The 18,016-nt window shown below is 47.9% G+C and overlaps 1 protein-coding gene across 4 annotated transcripts in view; it reads right to left on the bottom strand.

Moving 5' to 3' along the window:
- Positions 1–9,183: 9,183 nt before the first annotated feature.
- Fbxo25 (F-box protein 25) overlaps positions 9,184–18,016 on the bottom strand; it is a 33,880-nt gene continuing 25,047 nt past the window's right edge. For 2 of the 4 annotated variants that reach the window (XM_039094739.2, XM_039094738.2), the window contains exons 9-11: positions 13,619–13,762; positions 10,788–10,814; positions 9,184–10,210 (exon numbers count right to left, since the gene is read on the bottom strand). In XM_039094739.2, coding sequence (XP_038950667.1) covers positions 10,121–10,210; positions 10,788–10,814; positions 13,619–13,762 — 261 coding nt within the window. In that variant the 3' untranslated portion in view covers positions 9,184–10,120. The remainder of the gene's footprint in view (positions 10,211–10,787; positions 10,815–13,618; positions 13,763–18,016) is intronic. The other 2 variants (XM_039094740.2, NM_001014239.2) reach the window with 1 other exon arrangement.

Consider the following 18,016-nt stretch of genomic DNA (forward strand, 5'->3'; position numbering starts at 1 on the left):
ACTCCTTGGTCCTTGGCATCAAAATATGTATTTGGCAGAGTCCTGTAGAGGAACAGAACCAATAGAATGTGTGCATGTGAGTGTGTATGTGTGTGTGTGCACACGTGTGTGTACATGTGTGTGTGCTTGTGTATGTGTGCATGTGTGTGAGTGTATGTGTGTGTGCACATGTGTGTGTATATGTGTGCACGTGTTATACGGTGACTTTATTAGACTGGCTTATATGATGGGAGCTGAGCAATGCCATCTGCACCCTGGAGAAGCAGAGAATGCTGATAACTGCTGTCTACCAGAAGCCGGATGCTTCAGCAGTCTCAATATGACACCAGGATGTTGGATGCCTCCCAGAAATTGCTGCTATTGAACGAACGTTTGAAAGACAAAGAAGCTGGAGTTGAGTGTCAGCAGAGGACACGCTCACTCAGGAAAAAGACAGCACAGGCTTCTTCCTCTGACTTTTTTGGGCCACTCAGTGGAAATCACAGCTCACCCTGGAGGTGGGCCTTTCCGTTCTAATTCTCTATGGGGATACTCATACTCCACAGAAACAGCTACATTCAATATCAGTCCAGTGAAGGCAACCAAGTCTGAGCACTGCAGTATGTTTGCAAAGAATGTGGTTTAACATTTAGAAACCCGGGTTTCACACACAAAAGAAATGACTGTATGAATAGGTAAAGTTTCAGGATACAAATCCTGAAAAAAATTAATTGTATTTTTTATTCGGTAATCAAAAATTCATTTAGAATAGTTAAAAGATGAAATACTTGGCAAACAAATATATTGGAAGGCTTTGGCAAGATTCTATCCAAAGCATCCTACAAATATTTTGTTGTTGTTGTTGTTGTTGTTGTTGTTGTTTTTGTTTCTCAAGACAAGGTTTCTCTGCGTAGCCTTGGCTGGGCCTCAAACTCACTCTCTAGACCAGGCTGCCCTTGACTCAGATCCATCTGCCTCTGCCTTCCGAGTGCCAGCACGCTCAGCTCACAATCTACAAACTTGAATCGACCTGAATCAAAATTCTGGGGGCATGTTTTACTGAAATAAAAAAAAAATCTGTCCTGACAACATATGAAATCTCAGGACCCCAAATATCCAAATGTATGTTGAGCATAAAGTGCGGGCCTCTCACTTCACTCCAAACTAAAATGCTGACGTCGTCATCAACAGTGATGACGCTGGCATGAAGCCTGGGACAGTTGGATAGAGACCCAACACGTAAACTCAACCTTGTGTGGCCAATAGATCGTCAACAAAGGAGTCACGGCTGCTCTTTGAGGCAGGACGACTTTTTCAAGTTGTGCTAGGAAAGCTAGTAACCCACATGCTAGGGGTGAAGCCAGACCGTGTCTTTCTATCATATGCGAAAGAATTAAAAACAATAATAAAAGCCTTTTTACAAATCGTGGTGGCCCATGTACCTGGGAGGCAGAGGCAGGCAGATCTCGGGGTTTGAGGCCAGCCTGGTCTACACAGTGAAACCCTGTCTTGTAAAAACATGTTGCAGTAAATCTCCAACCCCAGTAAGCCCGTGCAAAACACACACAACTGTGATATTTATGAGCTGCACGCCTAGACTGGGCAGACTCACCGCTACACTACTCTATTCCCAGCTATGAGATCTCTGCTACTTACGGCTTCTCCGAGCCACGTGATTCTGCTCCATCTTCCTTCCACCTCCTCTGCCTCCCTCTTCTCCGCCTCCATTCCCTACTCTTCCCTGACCCTCTAACACCTCCAGCCCCACCTTTCCTTTCCACTGCCCACTCACAGGCTCTAGCCTTTATTTGATCAGTTAGAACAGGGAGAAGGCTCACATGAAGTCACCTGAGAACGGGATCTACCCGTCTTAGGAAGCAGAATCAACACTAAGATACAAAACAGCATCGGGGCAACTCACGACAAACAAACAAAGTGGTGTGTGTGCACGCACATGCACGGGTACCCAGGAGTGCACACCCAGGAGTGCGAGCGCCAATGGAAGTCCCATCAGGATGTTGAATCCGAAACTCCCAGCCACAGTGAGTGCTCAGAACTGAACTCCTGCGCTCTGGAAGAGCAGTGTGCAGTCTCAGACACGAAGTTACCTCTCTACCCCGAGATCGAAGACCTAAGGTAAGTCCGCAAAGCGACGAGATGGCTGAGTTGGGAGCAGCACGTGCTGGACACGCCCAATCACCTGAACTTGATTCCCGGGAATGACAGGGGAAGGAGGGAGCCAGCTCCCAAGTGCTGTTCTCTAATGTCAGCCGGCAATGGCATGTATGTAGGTACACACACAGCACCCGAAACCACACACGGACCCGTGTGAGTGCCTGTTCAGGTGGTTCGCCTTGCAGCAGGGCAGGTAATTGACGCCTCAGTCGCTGCATCTCTGAGCCACCCTGCCTTCTGGTCAAGTCCAGTTTAGTCAACTGCACTCACGTTTGGCACGTGTTGCTGGGCGGGGGAGGGCGTTACTTCTCACAGCTGGGTGTCTTTTCCTTGGTACAGAAGTAGCAAGTGGGTCCCAGAGTGAGCATAAGACATAAGTAAAGACATAGGCAGTTATGTCCTGACAGATGTGGGTAAGGTCACAGCTGTATGGATTCCGAGACTCTGGGGCCATCGAATGTCCGTAGTCATGGCTGGCAAACATCGGACTGTACATCTATTTCTTGCTATCCTCCCGCTCAAGTCCTAGCTACTGGATCTCGTGTGGAATGGTGGCAGGAGGGGTTAGGCATGGCTGTCCTTACTGGGGCACTTAGTGGTGATGAGGAGGCAGGGTTTGTCTACTTCTGAAACCCTCCAGAAAGCAGTGGCCCTTACTTTGAGGATTAGGTTGCACAGTTAGGCCTTCATGCTGGAAGGAAAGCTTATGCGACACATCCATAGAGTAGCAGGCTTGCCCTCTTAAAGGGGAGTGGGACAAAAGGAATTTCCAAAAATGAAGTCCTGACTAAACTGACAAGTGTGACACCAGCCCTTGGCTGATTTCAACAGGGCTGTTTAAAGATAAACTAACAGAGATCATCACAATCTTCCAAGCAGAACAGGCTGCTGCTACCACCACTGGTGTACACATGTGCCCGCGCGTGCGCGCGCACACACACACACACACACACACACACACACACACACACACAAGGGAGTCAGGGGAAGATAATTTCTAAGTTCATCCTTTTAAGTCTGGTTTTAACCTGATAACAAAACCAGACAAAGACATCACAGTGAAAAACAAATGCTATAAAACACTATAGTTTTTTTTAATAAACTAGTTTCTGTAACACCTCTTAAAAACATATATGCAGGAAAAAATGCCCGCAAACTAAATTTAAGCACTACACTAGCACAAGGAGCATTAGAAATATGGACCACATGGGCTGAGAGATGGCTCAGAGGTTAAGAGCACCAACTGCTCTTCCAGAGGCCCTGAGTTCAAATCCCAGCAGCCACATGGTGGCTCACAACCATCTGTAATGAGATCTGATGCCCTCTTCTGCTGTGTCTGAAGACAGTGACTGTGTATACATATACATAAAATAAATAAATCTTTTAAAAAAAAAAAGAGCTAAACGAGAAATATGGACCACAGTGTGGTCTGGCACCGTGGAAATCAGTGTCATAGCATTGAAAACACGGAACAGGAGGTAAAACCACAGGATCTTAAAAGAAAACAGCAACAACCACCACAACCACAACCAGAGGTACCACAGCCCTTCCTGACAACACTACATACTAGGAATAGCGGGGACCTGCCTGAACCCAGCTTAGTAGAGCCCTGAAAAGCCACAGTCACTTCCTACTTCCTGGGAAAAGGCTGGAAGGCCTCTCAAGATGAGCAGAATTTTGTATAGCTCAAATCCTGAAGAACCTAGAAAAAAAACACACCCTTATCTCAGAAAGGCTAGATGCAAGATCAAAATATTAAATTCTTACACAAGTGTGCTGGTTAGCTCAGAAGCTACGGACATCTAGAGGAGGGACCTCATTCGGGGATCACCTCCATCAGAGGAACTGTAGGCAAGTCTGTGGAGGCACGTTTTTGATTAATGATTGATGTGGAAGGGGGAAGGCCCATCCCCACCCCTGAGCATGTGGTCCCCAGTGAGCAACGGGAAGTAAGCCAGTACCATTCCTCATTGTCTCTGCTTCAATTCCTGCCTCAGCAGCTGGCTGGAACTTATAACCTGAAGTAAACCTTTTCCTCCCAACCTTTTTTTGTTGTTGTTGTGTTTTTTTATTTTTGTTTTGTCTTGGTGTTTTGTCATAGAAACCTAACCAGGACAAGAAGAGTTTGATTCTAAACGCAGTTAAAGACAAAAATTGTATCAGATCCTTAACAGACCTGGTTCCTGCAAATGACCCCTGTCTCTGCCCCAGGCAGATGCAGACACCTCGGAGATGGTCACGGAGTTCGCAATGTTTAGCATTCATGAGGTGATGCACGTGACTTCTTGAGTCTGAACACAGGCAGGAAAGGGTGGGTGGGTAAAGTGGCTCTCTCCACACTGGCCTCCTGCCCTTAATGCTCTGTACAGAGTCTGAGAGACCCACGTTCACTGAAGCTAAAAGTGAGGGGAGAACCTCATTGCTGCCTGGCCTCAGGCCGCTGGTGTCCTGAAATCTTCTCTTCAGGACATGCGTAGACACCAAGTGGATGGAGGCTGACTGGGACCTGGTGGGGAGGGGCTCTGCTGCTTCTGGCAGGCCCTCTAACAATCCGTGTGCGAATATATGCTTCAAGAGTTTGGTGCCAACTGATCTGAAAACAGCCACGGTCTCGGAGCTTCCTCATTCTGTCTCTACCCTCTACGGACTCGCAGCTCCAGCTGGCAGTGTAAGCTGTGCCTACTCACACGTACAAGTGACATCAGCACACACTTGTAGTTTGGGGTCGGCCGCGCTCCTCGCTACAGAAATGAGATGATACAGTGAGAAAGCTTGGCCCTCCCTACACAGTCAATACTGTCAACTAAAGAAATTGATTCTCGGGGCTGGAGAGAGGACTGTGGTAAAGATGGTCCTCCCAGAGAGCCTGAATTCAGGTCTTGTTCTTTTCCCGGGACCTATGTGTATCATTCGGTTATTTGCAATCTGCCTGTTTTCAGATGTGAGTTCTCAGAGTGCTAGGCTTCCCTCCTAGAGCAGCCATCGCTGTGTCCTGTAGGTTCATGTGTTTTCACTTTCTATCGAGTCTAGAACATTTTATTTCCTTCCTGGCTCCTCCAAAGACCCTCTCATCACCCACTAACGCACTGTCCGAGCTCCATGGAGTTAGTGTATATCCAACTGTTGAATTGTCATTTTACCCTGCTGTGGTCATATAGAATATAGTGAATTATTCTACTTTCCCTATTTTTGTTAAGACTCACTTTGTGTCCTAACACACGATCCACTTTAAAGAAAGTTCCGAGAGCTAAGAATGCATTTCTGCAGCGTTCGGATAAAACGCTCCGTAGATGTCAGTTAAATGTGCTTGATCTACAAAGCCATTTAATTCAGATGTGTGTCAGGACGCCTTGCCAATGAGTGAGTGAATATTGAAGATACACGCTGCTACCGTACTGGGATTAATCTGACTTGTTATGAAAGAGGGCGAGCCTGTGTTCGGGAGGGAAGTGTATGCTTCCAACATTAGTTTCCTCTCTATGGACTGCTACCTTAATCAGTAGGAAGCGACCTTATCTATCTGTTCTCATTTGCTTTGGTTTAGTAAGATATTAGAACAGACACCTGCTATCACCTAGGTCCCCTGCTTAGAATAACTGTTACCCTCTTCTCACCGTAACATAGTGTCTGCCTTTCACAGTGAGTTCATTCCTCATAGGTAACAAATAGAGGACTCCTGCTTCTTGGTCTAATCTACTAATCCGTGTCTTCTCATCGGAGCACTGAGACCATTAATATTGTCATCAGTGAGCAGTGTGCGCTGACTTCTATTGCTTTGCTGGTGTTACAATGCCATTCTAACGCGGGTAATTCTTTCCTCTGGCCTAGAATCTGAAGGATTCCTTCAAGCCTCCTCTATAATGATGGCTCAGGGGTCACAAAGTCCTTAGTCTGTTTTTATCATGAGAAGTGCTTGTTCCTCATTTAATTATGACAAATGGCCCTTTGTAGCAGTCTGGGTTGGCAGTACCGTTGAGTGCTTGAAAAACATCTTTTTGGGCCCTCCTGACAGTTAAAGCTTCAGGGACAAGTCTTGTTATTCTTCTTATGGGAGTGTCTTCCCACCAGATGTTTCTTATGTCACTTCCGATGCACCTTCTTTGCTCTGTATATTTAGTGTTAATTTACATGGTGAAGAGAGGTTCTCCTCCTGGCTCACGTGTTTGGTGTCCTAAAATGCTTCCTGTGTCTGGATGGCTGTATTTGGGAATCAGTTCTTAGTGCTTTCTGTGTCAAATGATCTTACTCTTGTGTGCTCACGAGGTCTGACCTCTATGGTGTTACCTTAACGTTCCCACCTGTACCCCATCTTTGCTCTTCTTGCCTCTTTTCTTTGTCCTCAAGCTCAGCTTCTCTGACCTCTCCTGATCCATTCAATTGAGACCCTCTGTGAGCATTTGATATATTTCATTTCCGACCTTTCAGGCAGGTTTTCCTCCAGTAATCCTGTGATCGTATTGAATTCCTTTCTTATCCTATAACATCTTCCTTACGTCGTCATTCAGCTGTTTGTGTTCTCAGAAGTTTATCTTTGTAGTGGTGTGTGGACCTCATTAATACCAACATGTGGGAGCAGAGACAGGCGGATCTCTGAAACTCTGCAGTCAGCCTGGTGACACGGTGTCTTCCATGTCCACCAGAGCAGCCTACGATGGTGAGACTCCATCTCCAAAAACGAAAAGAAGGAAGGGAAAAGCCTTACTTCTTTGACCACAATTACAGCCATTTTTTCAAGTCCTGTCTGGAATTTCATCAAATTCACTTTTACTGGATGCCACTATTATAGGAATTAGTAATCTTCGGAGGAGTTGACATTGGCTTGGTTTCCATGCCTCTTACATTACCGCACTGGACTAAGATTTACGACATCGGGGATTATTTCTTACTTAGTCAGTTTATTCTTTCAGTTGAAGTGCTCACAACATGGGACTTGGGTGGGATATAACTGAATTCTGTATTTCAGAAAAAAGTTCCTCATGTAGGAGGTCGGGGCACCTGGTGAAACCTCCATATTCCCTGAGTAGTATTACCCACGGCCGCTGGATATTCCCACTCTGTAAATGTTGTACGAGTCCATTAACAATAGTGGCACCTTGAACTTCAGTAGTGCTGGGAACTAAATAAACAAGGACAGGGAAGGGGAAGAGAGCCAAAAGGTGATAGGACAAAACAAGCAGGAGAGTCAAAACTCTTATTAAAGAACAAAATATAAAGCGCATATTTATTTTGCCTCAAACAAGATGGCTTTTGGTAGACCTTGTCTCAGCCACTGTTCCATTGCTGTGAAGAGACACTGTAACCAAGGCAACTCACAGAGGGAAGCATTCAGTTGGGGGCTCACTTTACAGTTGCAGAGGGTTAGTCCATGATCTTCAAGGCCAGGCGCACAGCAGCAGACAAGCATGACACTGGAGCAGCAACTGAGAGTTCTCTTCTGCTCAAAAAGCTGAGTGAGACTGGGTCTGGTGGGGGCTTCTGAAACCTCATAGCCCAGCCCCAGTGGCTTATCTCCTCCAACAAGGCCACGCCTCCTAATCCTTTCCAAACAGTTCCACTAACCAGACATTCAAAAGCATGAGCCTATGGGAGCCGTTCTCATTCAAACCACCAGGGAATTTTTCCCCCCTCAATGGAAGTTGTGCATTGAAATGCATATTTGTTTTTTCTTTCAAATATTTTGCATAAATTATACTGAAGATTCTTAAAGTGGTGAGATTATAAAATGTTTTTAAACACAAGGTAGATGCATATTGCATCCAAATGTGAGAGTTTATGTGGCTATGTGCAAAGGTAATTTAATTTAAAACTATCAATTTTGTAGATAGTTATGATAATAATAGTTTTACTACAATCAAATCCTGTGTTTCCAACACCTAAAATTTAGTACTAGTAAGCGGGGAGCTAATATGAAAATTATGCTAATGAAGCACACACTTCTTTATTAATGTGGATACTTTTAACAGTAGTACCTTTTAAAATGCTGGCACCATATTTATTTACATAGGCAAAAGAAATGCGCAACTGGCATTTGCAACTGGCATTTGCAACTGGCAAACGGGGGGCCTTCTGTGCTCAGGAACCCACTACCCAAGAGCAAGGAACTCAACGCTGTAGCATGCGGTGGGGAGGGGTTCATGAGCCTCCACCCCTAACTGAGGAACTGTGGACTGATGCATGGTGGCTTGTGGGCAGTCGGCTTTCTTTAAGGGTGTGGCTCCTAGGAAGTTGATCGAGCTCCAGTGGACAGCCGCATCCATACCAGGGGGTATGAGCAGCATAAACTGGAGTTGATGGGTTGTTAAAAAAGAAAGAGAGGACACAAAGTTGGGGTGGTGTGGGAGCCGGAGTGGGACTGAACAGTAGAACGAACAGGACCAGATATGCTGCATGAAACTCTCGAAGAACTGGTACTGTTTAGAAAGAGGAAGCGAAAAGAACATGTGCATGCCTCACTGTGCTTCCTGACCACACGGCCAGCAGCCATTCCCTGGGCCTCAGTGGACTGTACCCCCAACACTGTGAATCCAAACAATCCTCTCTTCCCTTATGCTGCCTGTCATACACACTCACACTAACAAGAAAAGTATAAACCAATTAAAAAACGTGTATAAAAACCCGGCCTGCTGCACAAACGCTGCTCCATCCATGTGGTTCTAATGGAGACCAGGTCCTCAGCATCCTCTGGTTATGAACGGCAGGCACCATTTATGGTTTTAAGAAATGCTGACTTTAGTGTGCTGAGGAGGCTGGGTATCTGCACTGTGCCAGAGAGACTCGGTTGGCAATTACAAATGTTGTTCTTGGCTGTTTTGTCAGCTGAGGACAGAGGATATGACTGGAAAGTGAATTTTTTGATCTGTGTAGCCATGCAGTTATGATTTTGATGTGCTTAGGAAGTTTAAAGAGAGGATGAGTTTGGGGCTCCTGACTCCATCGAAGACAGAGTGCACAGCCATCTGCTGCTGCCACCACGGCTGGGCGGCAATGCTGAACATCCTTTTAGCAAGCATGGTTAGCTGTTCAGAAGAATTATGTAACTTTCACGTATCTTTATTTTCAAAAAGTTCTAAAGTGCACATGCATTATTTTTAAAATAAAACAGCACATTTTAAAGACGATACCATTCGGTTAGGTGTGAATTTGATGACACTGATCAGTAGATAAACATGGTTTATTACTTTACCCATGAAAGTCACGTCTACGTGTGGCGTTCAGCCTCCCTAGGTTGTTTCCGGCTCCTTGGCAGAGGCTCTGGTCTGGTTCGGAGCCCACATCCCAAGTCTGGATCTATGAAGGCCTCATGGCCGGGGTTCCCAGAAACACAGGGACAGTGCTGCTGGCTATGGATGGTACAACCAGCTTGCAGCCCCACCCAGCAGTGTGGCCCGGGCATACCACACATGTTCCTGGGTTCATCTTGTATTCAATGAGGACTCATCTGGGCACAGCCACTGGGGTCGTGAAAATACCTTTTAAGAAAAATAAATATTCTGCATGAAGTATTTACAAGGATCAAGTGTTTTGTTCTTCATCCCAGTTACGGTAAGACGGAAACGATTGCTTGACAGCCAAGAAGCTCACTCTCGGTTGTTCATGTCAGTTCAGCACGGAATACGGGGCTGAAAACCCAAAACTCCTTTTGATCCATATTTAGAAATACACAACACTGCAGATTTTATAGGCTGAGAAGAGTCTGAGAAAGAAGTAGAAATGGCGTTGGGGGTCTCCTCCCCCTCACTGACGGTGCACAACTGCCCAGGCATCTTCTGCATCCTGTCAGGTTCTCCTGGAAGCGAGCGAGGGCCACACAGGTACAGGCAGCCACCGAGCCTGTCGTCACTTGTGTCACAGAATACTCACAGCAACCACACGACACAGAAAGCACAAGGGACAGCTGAGGGCAGGGGCGCAGGGCTGAGGACAGGGGTGCAGGGCTGAGGGCAGGGGCGCAGGGCTGAGGGCACCACTAGAATTTGAAGAGGTCAATGAAGTGCTCCGGGGACACAGGTGTGAAGCAGCTGTCTGGGTCAGCCGCCGTGCAGGGGTGTCCCGAGTCCTGAGGAGAGAGCGAGGGCATGGGTTAGAGCACATTCTTAAATGGCTACAGGAACACAATCTGTAGTTTGCTGAGTGGATCCCAACCCCTCCCACTGCCAAAAAAATGCCGGCTTCTCTGGGAATCCGCTCCTGGGTAGCCCCAGGCAGGACTACTAACAGGTGACATGGAGGCTGCTCCTCCTGGCCTACCACTCCACATCCTGCCTCCTGGGCCTTTCCTCCTGCTGCAGGCTTGGGGGTGGGGTGGGTAAGTAGTCTCCCTCCACACACAGAAATGGAGGCACCCGGCAAGCGCTGTCTCAACAGCAGGTGTGCAGAGTTGGTGTTGTCGAAAACCATGCAGCTGTGCTTGGTTTTGTAGACGTAACACGAGAAAAAGCTTGCACCATCTGGAAAGGCTCAGTGTGGCTGGGGCTGCTTCTCCGGCCTCCAGCAGACCACCCTGAGGTGCGTGCATGGTTCTTCAGTCAGCTTTCTGGGAGAAGTCTAGCTGGTTGACAGCAAGAGCTGCTATCACAGCCGTCACCTGACAGGGCAAGGACAGTGCACAAGATGGGACAGCACACAGGAAGTACCTTCAACAACCAAGCAAGGTGGTAGTCCTTGGACACCGTGGAGACAGTCAGCAAGGGAGCAGCAAAGGGAGGAAAAGGAAGGAGAAGTCAGGGTTAGACGGAGCTGGGTGAGCTCAGCGTGAGCTGTGAGGCTACGTCTGTGAGAACGACTAAGGCATTATGGGTCTAGATTCTGAGCACTATAAACATTATGAAAAGAGGGAGCACCGCTGGATACCACATATCTATACCCTTAAATACGTACTCTAGCCAGCTCTGGTAGCCAGGGCCGTTGACCCAGTGCCTCATGGCACTTGGAAGGCAGAATTACGAATCAGAGCCAGCTCGGCCTACTCAGAGAGTTTCAGGCCAGCTAGAGCCACATAATTAAAAAAAAAAAAAAAAACCTGTCTCAAGAAATAAAAATAAAAAAGGAAGAAAGCCCAGGGCAAGAGAAACAGTTCCACTTCCTTTTAAGGTTCCCAAACTAACCATCTGGAAGGCCATACACTCAATTATTTGTTGAAAATATATAAAACAGTCCTCATATTTCTATGGGGGGAAACCAGATTGTTTGGGGAAAGCCTGTCATCTTTTTCATTGTCCTGGGGGGTCTGCTCTGTGAATGACAATGCAGCTAACAATAAACTACATGCACCCCGAGGTGACAGCCACTTTGGATGCCCCATTTCCTGCAGCCCAGCACCGTCTGCTGTTGCTTCTGTACGGCTGGCAGCTCCGTGCTGGCTGCTGCTGCGTGCTCTAATGAGAGAGTCTGTCTTTCCCTGCTCCGCTGTGTGCGTCTCTTCACCTGTGCTCACAGGGGGCTGCTCATGAGGATGGCAGTGAGGACGGCAGTGAGGAGGTCTGCGGTGAGGAGGTCTGCGATCTCTGCCCTGCCCCTGCTCTGGTCAGGCTCGCTTCTCCTGCCTACAGAGACCTCAGCATCACTACAAGTGTCTAGCTACTGACATACCGAGACAAGAAAGGTATGCAGAGAGGCGAAGTCTCTACCCTAGCTCCCCTACCCCTTCTTGGCCTACAGTTTCTGACAGGCTTCACCGGATCGGGAAACTGAATAGGGACAGAGAGAGGTATGCACACCCTGACTGGCCACCTTAGTGTGCTCGTAAGCTGGGTTGGAAAAACGAAGAAACATCACCCCAGTGTGGTGGAAGCAGAGCAATGAGAAGCCGGCCTGGGAGAAGGCACAGGGTCCCCATAAGGACAGGTGGTCACTGTGGAACCTGCCAGGCACAAGACAAGGTGCAGCTCAGCCACAGTGTGAATCTTGACCATATTCAGGGCCAGGTGAGGACTTGTCACCCCTCTCCCACCCCTCTTAATAGACTTCAAGCCCCCTGTGTGCCTCAGTCAACGGTGTCCCCAGGAACCTAAGGCAGACCTAACAGCAGGCACCATTCAAAGCCGCAACACAGTTCCACCGGTCAGGCCGCGCCCTGCGGCACTCTAGCTCACTGGTCACCCGAGCCCACCTGACTGTGTCCCATGCTCTCCCAAGAAGGAAGCTGCTTCTGTTTAAGAAAGGTGGTCTTCCTTACATCTCACACCTAAGCTTAGAAAACGACCCTCAAAGCAGCAGGGCCTCTGGGTGGATGGGAGGTGGGAAAGCTGTGCTAACATTGACCCCTGCAGCCTCACACAGCCTGGTAGGCCTGGTACCTCCCTCCCTCCACTTGTCGGCCAGACCAACAGAGTCTGCTCTTTTTTTTTTTTTTTTTTTTTTTTTGATTCTTTTTTTCGGAACTGGGGACTGAACCCAGGGCTTTGCGCTTCCTAGGCAAGCGCTCTACCACTGAGCTAAATCCCCAACCCCCGTTTATCAAGCATCTTAAGGTATTGTTGTTGTCTGGGGAGGAGGGAACACTAGCAGGCTGTCTTTTGTGTGTGTATGACCTCAGCAAAGAACTGCGGCCAAACTGAGCGTAAGATGACCCTGTTCTCAAGAGAAAGTGTTCTAGAGACCAGTCTGCCTGCTGCAAAGACACTTCACACACACTTTTGGTTTTCAGAAAGAAAAGAACCAAGGCGGGGGGGGGGGGGGAGGGAGAAACCACCTCAGGAAGGACTAACTCCCCTTGGTGTCCTTGCCGGACATGACAGTGGCAACATCTTCAGCTTCACTCCTCTGCTCGGCTCTGGGCCACCACAATAAAGGCTATGTGGCTATAAATGGAGTTTGAGATGAAACCATTTAAAGTTGTCCTTTGCCAACAATTAAGAGCTTGCCTTGTATCCCAAATTTAGATAAAGGTAAAGCCAAGCCATCTGAGCTCATTACAGCCGCTACCAGGGAAGGAAGGGACACACAGCCTCTTCTCTGGGTATGGGAAACGCACTACTGTAACCAGAGACAAAATGGGTGGTGAGATTTCAATATAGCATGATGGGATGAAGGGCTCCTGACTCACTTATCAAAATCACTGACAGGGACACCTAAGCTTTTCACTACAGGATCAGTCTTTGGGTGTAAAAGTTAGTCTTGTTAGGTCTGCACATTCACTCTGAGCATGTGTGTCCCACGGCCCTACCGCCTACCAAAGAACCCGGCTTTGAGACAAGAGGCTAAGGCTGGCCCTGATGCCCTGCGGGCAGTCCTGAGAGAGCATGGGCACTGTAGCTAGGACAGGGTCTCCACTCAGAAGTGCACAGCACCCAGCTTTCCACACCGCTGGCCTTACAAGTGTCTTGTATGGACGCCCCACGTCCGCTCCCAGTATCCGGTGGAATGCTTCTCAGTAACGCTCCCATCACGGGTATTATTTCCTGTCTTCTCACCTTTCTGTTTAAGACACGGATGAACAGCTGGTCCTCACATCCCAAGTCCTTACCTTCCAGAAGAGAATGCTGCAATGTCGGCAGAAGTGCAAAGTGTCTCCGTACTGCTCTTTGGTCGGGTAATACTTCTGAAGCGTAAAATACATCAGCTTCCACTCGATATGGCCTTTTTCTGAAAGGATCAAATGTCTACAAAACTAGAAAAGACAATTCTGCTCAGAATTATTTGATGACTTTTCTAAAATATACACTAGGTATGTTTTTTTTAAGCAGAACAGTGCACGAAACATTTTAAGGTTGAAATTAAACTTACATGGATGAAATCAATGAGGAACAAGTCAAGCAAATCATGGTGTTCCTACAGTGACAGCAAGCAGCCATGAGGCAGACAGAAGGCAGCGCTGAGGGAGGTCTGTGACAGCTGAGGATGCCATGTATTTAATAAGAGATGTGGATGCAGGGTAAACAAAGAACTCACTTCTTAACAACAATGGATGATGGACTTGAAAGGGCATTTTCACTGCCAGGACCCACAAATGATCAATGTCCTCAATGAAGAGATGGCAATCCCCCGAAGGGGAAGGATATGCCACCTTGTATCGACTGGGATGGCGATAATTAGAAAGTCAGGCAATCCACAACCTGAGGACCCAGCTATACCTCTCTTGGGCATATACCCAAAAGATGCTCCAATATATAACAAAGACACGTGCTCCACTATGTTCATAGCAGCCTTATTTATAATAGCCAGAAGCTGGAAAGAACCCAGATGCCCTTCAACAGAGGAATGGATACAGAAAATGTGGTACATCTACACAATGGAATACTACTCAGTTATCAAAAACAATGACTTTATGAAGTTCATAGGCAAACGGAATGAGATAGAAAATATCATCCTGAGTGAGGTAACTCAATCACAGAAAAACACACTGGGTATGCATTCATTGATAAGAGGATACTAGCCAAAAAGCTCAAATTACCCAAGATGCAATCCACAGACCACAGGAAGCTCAAAAAGAAGGATGACCAAAATGCAGATGCTCCTACTCCTTTTTAAAAGGGGGAAAAATATCCACAGAAGGGGATATGGAAGCAAAGTTTAGAGCAGCGACTCGAGGAATGGCCATTCAGAGCCTGACACACATGTGGCCCATATATATACAGCCACCAAAACTAGATAAGATTGATGAAGCTAGAAAATGCATGCTGAAAGGAACCAGATATAGATCTCTCCTGAGAGACACATCCAGAGCATGTCTAATACAGAGGTCAATGCTAGCAGCAAACCACTGAACTGAGAACCGGACCCCCTTGGGGGGAATTAGAGGAAGGATTGAAAGAGTTGAAGGAGCTTGCAACCCCATAAAAACAACAATGCCAACCAACCAGATCTTCCAGGGACTAAACCACTACCCATGGACTGACCCAGGGCTCCAACTGCATATGTAGCAGAGAATAGCCTTGTTGGGGCACCAGTGGAAGGGGAAGCCCTTGGTCCTGCCAAGGTTGGACCCCCAGTGCAGGGGAATATAGGTGGCCATTAAGGGGGATGTATAGGGGGAATACCCGTGTGGGGGAGGGGGAGGGGAGGGAATGGGGGTTTGTGGACAGGAAACTGGGAAGGGAAATAATGTTTGAAATGTAAGTAAAGAAATATATCTAATAAAAAATTTAAAAAAAAAAAGAAAGAAAGAAAGTCAGGCAATAGCAAATGTTGAGGATGATGTAGGGAATCAAAAGCCTGGTATACTCTGGTAGGAATGCTAAATGGTGTGGCCACCATAGAACACTGCAATTTCTCCAGGGATTAAACACAGCAAGTGAATTGTATCACCACTGGGAAATTACTTCAGAGAAAGGAAAAACACGTCTGCACCCAAACTCATCAACAGATAACCCCAGCAACAACCCTACTAGCTACAAGATACAAGGAAACCCATTCTCCATGACCAGATGAATGGGTGAGCAAAACATGGCACATCCAAAAAATGGACTCTTTGGTCCCCAAAGGGACGAAGTGTTGCTTCCTACTGCAGATACATCCTGAGGGGCATTTTGGGGGTGAGGTGGGACGCAAAAGCCTGACTGGTGTATATTCTACTCACACTACACAGCCAGACCCGGAAATACAGTAGATGAGGGCTTGCTTTGGGCTAGAGGGAAGCTGAGACCACAGCCAACACGTACAAGGCTCCTGAGGTAACAATGGTGTCCCAAAACCAAGCACAGTGACAGACACAACCTGGGCAGCCATCTAAATGAAGTGGTACCAAAGTGTGTGGGCAATATCACTTGGGCCATGAAGGAATGAAGCCCAGGGCTAGGTCAGGCCTTCATACACAGGCACCATGTGGCTGACAGGTGTGTCCTTGTTCGTTTGAACAGACGCCCTTGTCTAAGAGTGCTAGGCTTTGAGGGATGTTTGCTTCTTATTACTGGAAACAATCACTTGTACACCATGTAATCAGCCAGAGGGACGCTACCTCTACAGTCTGAGGAGCAGAGGGCCAATTACAGGCCTGGTGATAGCAATTTCCACGTCCTTTAAGCACCATGGAAACGTGAGTTTCTAAAGACAAAAATACCTCTGCCTTGCCTTCTCTCCCCTCCTCAGTTCCGTGCCCACAGTGCTCACAGGCGGAACGCCCACATTCCCGGGTGTTTTTCTTCTACATAAGAACCTGGGGTCTTTTTGTTACTCAAGTCCCATATCTATGCCAGCTGCTCACATCAAACCCATCTTGCCATCGGTTCCTTCTGATGTCACCACAGACAGCCAACCCAGGACCTACGCAGACTCCAGCTTCCCTGAGATGTTCCTAATCTGCACGGTTGGCCTGACCCTAACCGTAAGCTACCACTAATCCTGAGAACCCAGGGGCCTGCTGTCAGCCACTCATGGAGGACCCATAACATCTCACGGGTTCAGTTTTGTGAATCAGTCAAGAAAGTATGCACCAAAAGATACACTCGTAGGTGCCAACAGCAAACTCTAATCAGACTTCTACACAAGGTGACTATTGTTGCAGACAGACCGTTAAGCTCTACAGTGTTTCATCAAGGACCTCCCAGGACTCACAATCGAACAGCTGATATCCTGAAGGCGGGCGTGTGTGACGCCTGGATATCTGAACACCAGCCCGAGCCCTGGCTCCTTGCCTATGGTATCCTTGGAGGTAGGTAGGTCCCAGAGCAGTGTGTGATGCACAGGCCCATCCCAGACAGACATTTATTCCTCATTCTGTCCATGGCTCTAAGTCTTTCCTCCAAAAGATTATCCGGTCTCTCCTGCATTTCTGATGCCAACTCAAATCCAATCTCAAAACGGAGAATGCACAAACACGGTCGCCAGCTGAGAAAGATGTCAGGAAGAGTAGGCAGAGACGGGATGGCTAAGGATCCGGGAGCAGCAGACGTCCCATCCCGCTCAGACGGAGTAGCCCAAGCATCTTGCGAGGTAGCAGCTCTCAGCCCCAGCCACGCACACCCCAGTCCAGGGGACCACTTATGCTCATCCGTCTGCATCCTCCTGACCGTGCTGCTTCTCACCTGAGAACCCAGAGCTTCCTGAGCTCCAATCGACTTGCTCTGGGTCCCCATAGGCATTTCCTCGGGGCTCTGCTTAGGACTCTCCTAGGGTCCTGGCCGCACATGCACATCATCCCTGACCACCGCCTTTGATGCCCACACCAGTGTTTCTCTCAAGCAAGACCCAGAGGGTCATTTAAATGGTGCCCTGTGCTCTGGATGCTTCACTGGATTTCTAAGCTGGTTGGAATCTCGAATGTGGCTAAGACTGTTGACTCCTCCTTCAGACGGGACCTGCTCTCTACTCTGCCCATACTTGCCATGGTGGCACAATTTTACTCCGAGTTCACAATGCCCCGTATCTCAGTCCCGCCCACATCGACAAGACAGACAGTGTGTCACTTGCCGCTTCCTAGCCTTGTATGAAATAGGTCCTGCCTTATGCAATAAGCCAGGAAAGCCTGCAGAAGAGTAGACGTGGGGACTTCACTCTAGAGCAGGAGAATTAACTAGCAGGACACTGAGGAGCCCAAGATGGTGCCACCAAGTGGGAAGCACAGGAGCTGCAAGGATCCACTGACTCCTCCAAGGATCCACTGACTCCTCCAAGGATCCACTGACTCCTCCAAGGATCCACTGACTCCTCCAAGGATCCACTGACTCCTCCAAGGATCCACTGACTCCTCCAAGGATCCACTGACTCCTCCAAGGATCCACTGACTCCTCCAAGGATCCACTGACTCTCCTCCAAGGATCCACTGACTCTCCTCCAAGGATCCACTGACTCCTCCAAGGATCCACTGACTCTCCTCCAAGGATCCACTGACTCCTCCAAGGATCCACTGACTCCTCCAAGGATCCACTGACTCCTCCAAGGATCCACTGACTCCTCCAGGACAAGGGGCAGAGCCAGAATGACTCAC

This window comes from Rattus norvegicus, chromosome 16, assembly GCF_036323735.1.
Source record: "Rattus norvegicus strain BN/NHsdMcwi chromosome 16, GRCr8, whole genome shotgun sequence".
Classification (NCBI taxonomy): Eukaryota; Metazoa; Chordata; class Mammalia; order Rodentia; family Muridae; genus Rattus; species Rattus norvegicus.